An 11,451-nucleotide genomic window follows, 5' to 3' on the forward strand; every position below is an offset into this window, starting at 1 on the left:
TAGGGTTAAACTATACGCAATGCTATACAACATCCTCGGGTCCCAAGTTTCAGGATGTTGTCTCCCTCTTTTAATGTAATTTTTTAATAGAAAGAAAATGTGGTAATCACATCTTCTTGCAATAAAGTTACATACCAAAAGAAAGCTTTTAAAGTACTTAGGATTGAAGATGGAAGAAAATGCTGTTTTTGCTGCGAGAAGAGGTACGGGTATAAAAATAAATACAACAATGGAGAAGAGAACAGTAGTGGGAGGGAAAAGTGATTCATCAACAATTTCTCAGTTTCTTAGGCTAGTTTCAAACAGAATCAAAAGGATTTGATTTTTAACTCTTGGTGTATCAGACATGGTTTCTTGTAGGTCCGTAAGGGCTGCTATCACCTGAGAGCAAATTTTCCTCTCTTACATAGGTAAAAATTAGTTCAAAATGAAAAATGCAGTGTGTAACAAGATACGTTTATCTTTGGCTTTCACAATTCTAAAAATCTACAGCCCACCTTGATTTTTTTTTAAAAGGATACATTGCTGCCTGAGTAAGGTGAGATGTCAGCCATATCCTGGAGATCACTGCACTCTGACTTGATTAGGGATAAGGACAGGCTTTCGGCTGTGCTGCCAGGGTGTGCTGGTGAACAAGAGCGATGGTGGTGCCCCAGGTGGTGACCTGATGCCATCTTTGTTCTCAAACTGGTGGTCTCTCTGGGCAGGTCCATGGAGTCTGGTGAAGTACGGTCCTTGCCTGGGTAAACTGTGGGTGGGCCAATGGGAGTCTGGAAGGGGTAACCCATGAGTGGCAGTGGAAAGGGATGTCGAAAGGAGGGAGGGCTGAAGCCCATGGAGGCAGAGAGAGATGATGGATGGAGAGCTGGATGGTGGCTACCACCATGTGCACCCACAGCTGAAGACTGGTGGTGATGCTCGCTGGGTGTCTTACGTACTACTAAAGGCAGTGCCTCAGTTTGGTCATTGGTAGGACCTGGTATGCCAGGCATGCTAGCAAAGGAATCCAGTGGATTAGGAATGATGACATCACCAAAACATTGCAGCCTCTGATTGGTGGTGTGGAAATTTGGGTTGTCTCCATTGACAGCAGCAGGAAATCTTTCAGGTGGTATAGATAGAGGTGGAAAGGCCTGCTGAGGAGTAGGGCGAGGAGGTTTAGCAAACACCTTTACCACTGTGTCCACCACCTGGGTCATCGCTGAGTTGAGCTCTTGCTTCAGTGTTTCTGCTAGCTGTTTACCTTCAGCATGCATGGAGGAACCTGGACCTCCCTGTCCTTTGTTTCGGCTGAGGCCATCTCTTCTTGGCTTCTCAGTGTCGGCCAACAAGGCCTGTTCCTGAAGCAGAGCCCGCGCCCTGTCAAGGAAATGGCCTGGATCCAAATCAGCCATCTCATTGTCAGAGCGCAAGTCATCTCCACCCCGGTCATCTCCACCGGTGTCGGACCTGCCTGGGCTGTCCTCGGACATGTTTCCTATGTCATTGTGAAGGTCAGTGTGCTCTGAGTCATCGGTGGAGTCATAGATCTGAAAGAACTTCTCCTGGAGCTGCCGTAGTTGCTTTTGCATGTCCTCCAGCTGCAGCTTGAGCTGCCGCCGCTCCTCCTGCTTCTGTTCCTTTCTCTGACACACCAGCTGGGTGAAGCTTTGCTGCTGCTGCTGAGGCAGTCGCTGTTTGCGCTTATTCTCTCGGCTGCTACTGCACACTTCACCTCCCCGTGGACTGCTTGGGGCTTGCTGTTGGGACTGACGAGGTGGACAATCCAGTTCTAGATCCCGCTCTCCATCCATCTCATGGTCACGCTCATGACGGGAAGCAGCAGGCACCACCACGCTTGGCGAGTGGCTCATACCACGTATAATGTTCTCTACACGGGCCCGCTTGGCACGCAGGTGTTCATCATTGAGACGTTCAATGTCAAAGGTGGCCAGCCCAGGAGGACGACCAAATGGTGACAAGCACTCCTGAGGGGTGCTGTCTTGGGAGGAGTTACTGCATGCATCTTCCTGAGGGGCATCAGAGCTAGCATTCGAGAGCCCTGATCCAGGGAAGCCTGATTCGACTCTATCTCCTCTTTCCCCTCTCTCAGGTCCGCCTCCATTTTTTGCAATGTTATTCTTGAGAAGCTGAGAGATAATGGTAGTGCCAGGGAAGGGCATCATGGCATCCTCATATGAGTTGGCCCTCTTCAGTAGCTTTCGGAGTACATTTGATTTGGACTCACTGTCGCCTGCTGACACGACGCCAGGCCCACCATGTGGCTGTACTACAGAGCACTCCATGGAGTCGTTGTCTGATCCGTGGTGAGAATGGGAGCTCAGAGAGTTCATGGCACTGAAAATGGCTGCTTTGGCGCGGGCGATGTTATCGGTAGTAGCTGCTGCGGTGGAGGAGGCCGTGCTACCCACTGTCCTCTTTACACCAATGTCCACACGTCGTCTCTTGGTCTGTCTGTTCAGGAGGGAGTCGCTGTCATGGTCCGGCATCACGGGCTGCTGCTATTGGGCCATATCCCAAAAACCCAGTCCTCTAGGGTCAAAGCCTCTGAGTATCTATACAGGGGAAGAAAATAAATGGCATGACACACTAAAGTGAAATCTCCCGAAGGCCTTATTTTTTTGGTAAAGGTAGCAATTTGTCATTAAGCACACACACACAATCTAAAACTGTAAACTAGTTGAAATGAACAACTGCATTCACAAATTTTAGCAATAAGATGCTCAAACCTTAAAAAACCTTGATTACATTAAGATAAGCACGATAGGGTCAGATTTAGGCCTTGGCTCGACATTCCAGGGCAAAGTCCTACATTTTATCCTCTCCCCTGTTACACGTTGCGCGACACTGAACCAGTTCCCACGGAATACAAAGCTGCATAAAATTATGATAATTACTTAAGTACTTGTCCTCATTTCCATGATTGTGCAGTGTAGCTCACATACGAGGCAGAAGCTCACAAATTCAAATAATAAGAAAATAGGGTTGGGATATATTTTTTTAATGGTATACAGATAGAGGAAAAACATATTGTACACAAAAAAGACACACTACTTGACTCTGCTGAGTAAATGAGCTTCATCAGCTTCAAGAAATTATTTTAAACTGTGCCTATAAATTGTGCAGTTTTTAAAAACAAGTCCTGTGTTCACTCTGATCAATATGGCCATCATATCTTCAATAGGGAGAATGACACAAAAAAGAAGCACAAAATAGACCTATTGATTTTGGTGCCAGCGTGAGCTCACTTCTGTGTTTTTTGTTTGTCTTTTCATCTGGCAAGGGCAGTTAATTCTGCTCAAATGAATAGGTCACACGGGTCAACTCTGGCAAAGAGCAACTTAAAGCGCTCTTACAAAAACCCTAATGCCCCTCTGAAAGCAAAACGTTTTGTCAGTACAGGTCTGCGCGAATAATGCTATGTAAGCAGCGGTTGCAGAGTCTTAGTCAGAGACACGTCAGATGTTTCTTGTCTTAATTTTAAAGAATTTATGGGAGGATATTTAATGTGCATGGAAGTGTAAAAGCGAAATGTAAAAATTAAATATGTATTTTTTTTCCCCGTATGTCTTTAACAGCATTAAAACAGCAGACGTTTATATTCATTTTTCTTTTTAATTTCGTAATAAAAATAAAAAATCGTTCTCTACACCAAATTTCATGCAAGGTTTTTTCCACAATTTAGGCTGATTATGAGTAAAATCTTTATAAAAGCGTGAAAGACTTGTGAAGTTATAGAAAGTGAGCTACATTTACATCAGTTATTATTTTTTATATGATGCAGCTAATTTTTTTTATAGTTTTCGGAGGACATTTCCTAAAGCACCAGTGACATTTACGCAAACATTATAAAATAACCAACGTTTTGACACTTTTACAAGATAAATTTAAATGTAATGGAACTAATCCACTAATTTATACTTCACACACCCTCTCAGAGCTGTTGGCGTTGTTGTACTCTGACAACGTCACATACTTATTTTCTTAAAAAAATAAAAATAAAATTTAAAGCCTCCATAAAAGAATAGAAAACAAGATTTTCTGAAAATGTCTCCATTAGCAAGTATTTTAAATGAAACCATTTGACAAATGGGCAAGACTTATGTCTTGAAAGCCATTTACAACAGCTCGGAGAAGAAGCAACACACATAGGATTAAAACTTGACTGGATTGCTTTGGGAACTTAACAAAGAGCTTGAAATAGTCACCAGCACCTGTCTTTTTTCTTATGTTGAAGCACCTGTCCCACATTGCCCTCTCCCTTTCCATCTCCCTAATACAGAGATGGCAAATACAAAGGATTTTGGGGGAGGTATTTTAAAAACTTTTTCCTCACTAAAAATGCTACATTTCTGGCAAAAATATGTAGACGAACCACCATACTTGTAAAAAATAACGTTTGCCTGAGTCAAAGTGAAGTGACAATAAAACAGGCTCTGTATAAATAAAACTGAGATATGGGGATGTCTTTGCTCGTTCAAACACAGGAGTTGCGCACACTGTTTCCAAACTGGTTGGTCATCTTCAGAACAAACCTCAAAGAAGATAGAAAATAAACGCAAATCCAAAAAGAAGGCGCTTAACGCTCTCTAATCGTCTGCGCAAAGTTCTTTCGACAAATAAAAAAACAGGGACAGAATACCACATACCCCACGGGACAAAGAGATCAATCTACAAACAGACAGGTCAAGTAGTCTAAATCAAAATTTTCGCCTTAAATAAACACGTTTGAATCACGGAGTGCTAAATAAATAAATAAATCACACTTCTGAAACTTACTTCGCAGAGTTGCAAATCAACTCGATCTCTGCTTTGATGAGGAAGGCTGGGCTAACGTTCGCAAATCATCCTCACCAAAAAACACTGGCTGCTCACGCAACTCTCAGCACACACCGAGCTGAGAGAACCAAGTGCAGCCCTTATTATCGCACCTATTCAGTTCGCTGGTGATTGGCAGAATAAGTGATGCTAGTTTAGAGTTCAATACCTGAACAAGAAAAGTGAGGGAGCTTATCCGAGGACAAGGTTACTTACCCGGTCCAAGATGAAGATTAAGGGGGGACAACCTGAACTCCTGCGGCGGCGAAAGAGAGAAAAGCGCCGCGGACTGCTGTGCGGAGGAGCTGGAACAAAATATGAGGAAAGGAAGAGCTGGAATAAAGTGAGCGGCGCGAACTAAAAGAGGCAAAAATATAAAAAGAAAACGGGGAAAAAACTGGCTCTTGCGCGTCCGTCTCTCCTTCTATCCTCAGCTGTGGTCGAAAGAGTGAGAGACCTTGAAAGAAGACAGGAGAGAGAGGGAGAGGGAGAGAGAGAGTGAGAGAAGCTGTGCGTGTGTGCGTCTCTGAGGCGCGCTGGATGCAGAGCGGAGGACTGGATGCTGCTGGAGCGCTCCTCCGCCACTAAGATTCACTTTAAGACACGGCTGAAGGAAACAGGAAGACGTGCGCGTCACGAGCGCCGTGATGTAACTGTCGCAGCCTACCAATAAGAAGCGTCCGCGAGGGCCGGGGGAACAACACGCTGAACTTGACCAGAAGAACGGGACTTGATCGTGCAGCCAAAGTGAGGGAGTGGGAGGAATAAAAGAAAGGAAATACAACTTATTGCTTATCTGTTTCTTCAGAAATGCGAGTAAGCATCGGTACGCTCGAAAATTTTATATTTTATCCGCAGCAGTTAGAGTCTTTTGGCGTCTAATCATCTTTTTAATTGCAAAGGTTCTAAAAAGTGAAAATTGCCTAAACTGATTAATATCAACAAATTTGTTGAAATAAAAAAGCGAACCACAAACGTTAGTATTGAAATGACATACAGTATCAAAACACAACTTTATATTTTTTCAAAATAGTTATAAAAAATACGAATACCTAAATTTATATTCTGTTTTTATTGAAATGTTTTATCTTTCAGTTGAGTTCAGATCTTTTGCACCAAAATCCAAAATGAAAGTATTCTTCCCATCCTTGAATTCTCTCTTTGTTTGCTGCTGTTGATGCTTATTTCTAATACATTTTCAACATTTCACAAATGTAAGGAAGTTTTTCCACAGCAAATCTGGCTGACGCGCGTTAGCCTGGCATGCTGAGACCTCAGAGTTTTCCTTTTGGTTGCAACAAAAAACAGGCGACAGTCCGAAAAATGAAGTAGCAGGGCAGCACAGAGGATTCGCGCACTTTTTGCTTTGGGATTCCGATTAACCCAGAGAAATCTATATAAGAGAAGAGCTAAGAGTCTCTCTGGAAAAAGGAAAAGAAAAGAAAAAAAAAGAAACAGCTTGGCTAAGTGATAAATATATTCCTGAAACGTTTAACTGTCAATGTGATCCACAGCCGCGAACCGAAATATCCCAGTGAGTAAAGACCATCAAAAGTGCTTCATTAGTAAACTTGAAAATATTGCTTGACTGGATGCAAATTATTCTTTTTTTTCTGTTTGATGAATTGCTGGATGTTCCTCATCTCTGCACCTGTAACTCCCGAAGCCTGCGGACGGTGACATTCGATCTTTTCCATGGTGGAAAAAAAAAAAAATGACGCTTCAGATTTATGACTTGATGACGGCTGTTGCTTTTTGGTCTTCCTTCATTCTTTTAAACTCGATGCCCAAATTTACAATGCGGCTTGTGCGCTCCGGAAAACAAACGTTTGAGTCCTTGGTCCTCGACAACAGGTGATTTCGCCTAACTGTTGCGCGGCGTTTGCCGACTTTAATGTGCAAGAAATGATTTTTTTTAAATAAAATGTTTATTTTGCCTAGGACTCTTTTTTTCGGTGTGGCCAGAACCATTTATTTTGAGAAACTATTATTTCTACATTGAAAAAAATATTATGCAAACTAATATAAGCATTATTACTGATTTTTTTTATTATTAAAATGGTCGTCAAAAATTATTAAGAAACAGGAACAAAACGTTTTCCCTTTCTTGCACTGTTTCTTTTAAGTTATCAATCCCTTTGCTTTTTATTTCCAGCTTTTCTTTCACTTTTTAAAAAAATCATTTGCACAAGCAGGATCCTAAAGTACTTAACGAAAAATCTTATTTTCCATGTACCCCTCTGTCAGGTGCCAAAAAGGAAAAGGCGAGTCTCTTTTCCATGTCGCAAGCAAGTGGGATTTTTTTTTCTTTCTTTCTTTTTTAGGACGCACAAAATGCAACGAAGTCAGCAAAAGTTTAGTGTCTGGAGTGGCTTTTCCAAAGCAGGTGTCCCGGTCCCCTTACTCCCCTAAACTGCTCCGTGGCTCGATTTGGCCCTCCGGCTCCCCTGGGTGCCGTCGATACGCACACAGGCTGGAAAAACAGGGCCGGGACATTAAAGAAAAGCTTGTTTGCAAAAGGAAAGGCTCGGGCGAGGTGAAGAGGAAACGTGATGGTTTTAACACTGGCTGGCAGCTCTTATCGCGGCCCGTTCCAGGTGGATCAACCCGCCGCATTTATTCCAAACTCACCCCCCCTCACCTCCACGTTTTTTTGGGGACGAGCGCAACACACCTCGATGGCCGAGACTGATAATGCGCAGCGGCATTCCGCGCTGATGGGTAAATTTACAGGGATATTTGTTGGAGCATCGTCCAAGCAAATGAGGAAGGCCGTGAACACAGTATTTTCCCCAGAGATGCTGTAAACTTACTGTAAATCAAATTTAGAGTAGTGATGAACAGGCCTGCGGCGTAAAGAGTATGTATTTGCGCCACATAATTTGTATCAATGACGTGTCAGATGATGATGATGATTATTATTATTAAAATTATTATATTATTTTTATTATGAGTAGTAGCAGTACTGGCAGTATGGCTGTCTGCCCAGGGCAGCTCTACCTAGAGAAGACAATGATGAAAAAGGGAAATAAAAATAAAATCATAAAATAAAATGAAACCCATTTGGTATGGACAGTGTAAACACAATTAAAACATTGTTGTCTGATTAGCAGCATCATGTCGTTAGGTGCTACATTCAAGATTCTTTTTCATTTTAATTAATTAATTTATTTTTTGAATAGTTAGGCTTGTCAGACCAGAACAATGTTTTTCAGTCACAAACAGAAACGTTTTCAAAAATAATCTGGGATTTCAAACTGGTTTTGTACTTGTGACAATACAAAAAGGAGCATTTATAGTGGTTTTGGCACTAAAACCATTTTAGATTGACACACTTAAAAACCTTTCAATATCACAAACTTTTATGTGTTGTCAAATGTGTTTCTTAATTTTATCAAATATTCTATCTATCTATCTATCTATCTATCTATCTATCTATCTATCTATCTATCTATCTATCTATCTATCTATCTATCTATCTATCTATCTATCTATCATAGAATATGAGTCACATATAATAATAACAGTTACTATTATGATTATTATTTTTTATGGTTTTGTTTTCTGTTGGCACTCTCCCAGCCGTTCGAAGGCAGGAAATCAGCAAAGTGTAAGCAAACTTAGTGAACATTATTTGGAAGAGGAAGCAATCTCTTATAAAAATGACCTTAATCAGATAATGACTTGATGAGCTCCATACAACAGTTCCATTCCTTTTCAGAGAGACAGTTTTCAGAGAAATGATGGCGAGATAAAACACACAGAGAGAAACACACACAAACATATACGCAGACACGCAGCCACACACACACACACACACACACACCCACACACACACCCGTACAGTGATGGTAGCGCTAAAAGCTGTTTTGTTCCGGTGAGGTCTCTGGGTCCCTGAATAAAAAGGTTTAGGAGACAGGACCGAGAGGAGGAGGAGAGGATTTGAGTGTAATAAGTGAGTAGGAGTCTGAAGTCCTTGTTGGACCTCGTGTCCGAGACTTAATGTATTCAGCTTTCGTTATCCATGACAACGATGAGGATGCTGGAGAAAGAGAGATGGCCACTTGTTTTTTTGTTCTTCTTTGGGTTGTTTGGAGGGTTTTTTTTTTACTGTTTAAAAAAGGAGCCTGCATGACCAGAACATAAAATAAGAAGCAACTATTTTGTCTTGTTGCTGCAGTGAAATAACACCAATTTACATATATGTCATTATTACCTTCAAAGCAGAGATGATTGGCAGATTGTGAATCCCCACAACTCACATCTCTCTTTCTAGGCTACAAATAGTGGTGATTTTGGCTTATGTTTGTGTCTGTTTGTGCGTATGTGTGTGTGTGTGACAGAAAGAAAGAAGAGAAGAGGGGTGCGGGGGGCATCCTCTGTGGCCTCTTTAATGGCTGTCCACTGAATGAACACACACTACAAATTCAAATATGCTTTATTTGCATGAATGCCTATTGGCCATCGCTGCAGCATGGCCTAAACATAACCTCACAATGAAATATGAGAGCACGTCCACCCCAAAAAAACAAACAAACAAAAACAAAACCAAAGCATGAACACAATTCTTTAATGACACTTGTATCTTCTTGTCCAAGAGACAACACTTTGCAGCACCTTTCAAGATTGGAAACCCTGCGATTTCAACATTTTAGATAAAAACCTCAAAGTTGAAAAAAAAATTATGTATTATATTCTGTGAGGAAGTAATGGACAATCAAAGCCACATTGTGCAGTGTGGATGATGAAAATGCAGCAGTTCCGTTAAAAGCAAATATCAATGGTTGCTACCAAACATCCTACACTAATTTAGAATTTAACTAAGAAATCAATGTAACAGCTTGAGTAAGTTTTCAAAAGGGGATAGGCAGGAATTATGCATAATCCTTTTTGGGGTGGGGGGCTGTGAGATTGATCATGGGGTTGCAGGTGTTTCGTTGAGTTGGGGTTGTATTTAGGGGGAGGGGATTAGGAGTAGAAGTGAGTAATCAACTTTAAGAACAACTGGCACACTATTGTGGACAAAAACATAATGTGTATAAACGAGTAACTGACTTACAAAATAAATAAAAATAAATACATAGATTAATTAATTAAATGTTACAGATTTACAGCTTCTTTAAGTGTGTCCTCTATTTTTCTAGATTCATAATAAAAATATTTTATGTAGAAGAGATTACCTGACCAGAGGGGCAATTTTTATGGTGTCCCCCAATGTCACTAAATTACACTTGCATGTGTGAATTTGACTTTTCTGTGTTTCAGGTTGGAAATACAATTGTCGATGAAGGTTGAAATTTGAGATTGTTTGAGATTGTTGTCATTATTTCTTGCTAATAATAATTGTTGCAAAATTAGCAAAATCACAGGCTATCTTGTACATAATATTCAAAAGTCCAAGCTAACAAATCAGGCACATCATTAGCAGCTCAGCTTGACTGCATGTTTGACATTAGCATTAGCTGTATAGCTGGATTTGCTAAAGCTTAATATGAAATTGAATTCTTGCTATAGTACAGCAACTTTTTCTACTACAAGACTTATAACATTTCCTCTCTTTTACCAAGTTCAACTTTTTATAACAAAACCTACACAAAGATTTCAGCCTTGCTGTTCTCTGCGGGAGACCACACATCACAATGTAGGAAAAATCTGTTTTTTAAAACATAAATAATTTTAGCAGCTAACACTTAATATTTTCAAAAATTCATTTTGATGGCACGATAGATCCCAATTAACAGAAAAATGACAAAATTTCAACTGCGGCCAACAATTTCTTTTAATCATTCTGCTACAGTATATGCTTTCTAGTTTAATGACTGAGCTACATCATCATATGAAGGCTTGACATAATTACTATAACACAATGTGCCATTTTTGTTTAGATAAATATTTTTTCTGGAATATTTTCAGAAATCATAAACACAGAGATTATTTATTAAAGATGTCCTGTTGGCAAGAATAAACAATCATAAAATGTATCTGTATCTAAGTATCAATCTAAAGTAATTTTAATGAAAAAAGGAAACATGTGGTTGGGGCACCAGAATTGTCTGCCGCCCAGGGCTCCACGTCCCCCTCAATCCGGCCCTGTACATATGCCTTACAAATAACTGAGAAAGTGCTTAAATCTCTGCTTGTGGTGGAAGTTACACCAAAGTCAACTAGAACGTAGGGTGTTCAAAAGTAAACTGACACACTTCCAGACACACGCAAACACACACACATGCAGCGCCTTGGAGGTGCTCGGGCGGACAGACATGCTGGGAAATCGCCTGGAACTGCATTAAGCCCGACGTCCTTAAAACAAACAATGGCACCATGAAATAAGGGCTTATGTGCTCAAAGTCAAAGAGCCCCCTCAGCAACTCTCCCTGTTTATCTCTCCCTCTGTCTGACACACACACACGCACACCCCCACGCACCCCCCCCCCCACCCCCCCCACACACACACACACCATTTCTTGGGGGGGTTACACTCTTGCAGTTCCACTGGGGAGGAGGAGGGGTCCAACTTTGCTCTTATGAACTCTCACCTGTCAACATGGAGGAGAGGATTTTACTTGGTAAACACAAAAGGACTTTAGCTGTTTACGTCGGGCGGTGACTTGGCCTGTTTAAGCCACTGCAAGG

The 11,451-nt window shown here is 41.2% G+C and overlaps 1 protein-coding gene across 2 annotated transcripts in view; it reads right to left on the reverse strand.

The window, feature by feature from the left end:
• LOC114158736 (prospero homeobox protein 1) overlaps positions 1 to 7,429 on the reverse strand; it is a 35,874-nt gene extending 28,445 nt beyond the window's left edge. Inside the window, exons 1-2 of one of the 2 annotated variants that reach the window (XM_028040540.1) lie at positions 4,780 to 7,429; positions 522 to 2,555 (exon numbers count right to left, since the gene is read on the reverse strand). In XM_028040540.1, coding sequence (XP_027896341.1) covers positions 522 to 2,489 — 1,968 coding nt within the window. In that variant the 5' untranslated portion in view covers positions 2,490 to 2,555; positions 4,780 to 7,429. The remainder of the gene's footprint in view (positions 1 to 521; positions 2,556 to 4,779) is intronic. The other variant, XM_028040538.1, reaches the window with a different exon arrangement.
• Positions 7,430 to 11,451: the final 4,022 nt, after the last annotated feature.

Source organism: Xiphophorus couchianus, chromosome 15 (genome assembly GCF_001444195.1).
Source record: "Xiphophorus couchianus chromosome 15, X_couchianus-1.0, whole genome shotgun sequence".
NCBI classification, from domain to species: Eukaryota; Metazoa; Chordata; class Actinopteri; order Cyprinodontiformes; family Poeciliidae; genus Xiphophorus; species Xiphophorus couchianus.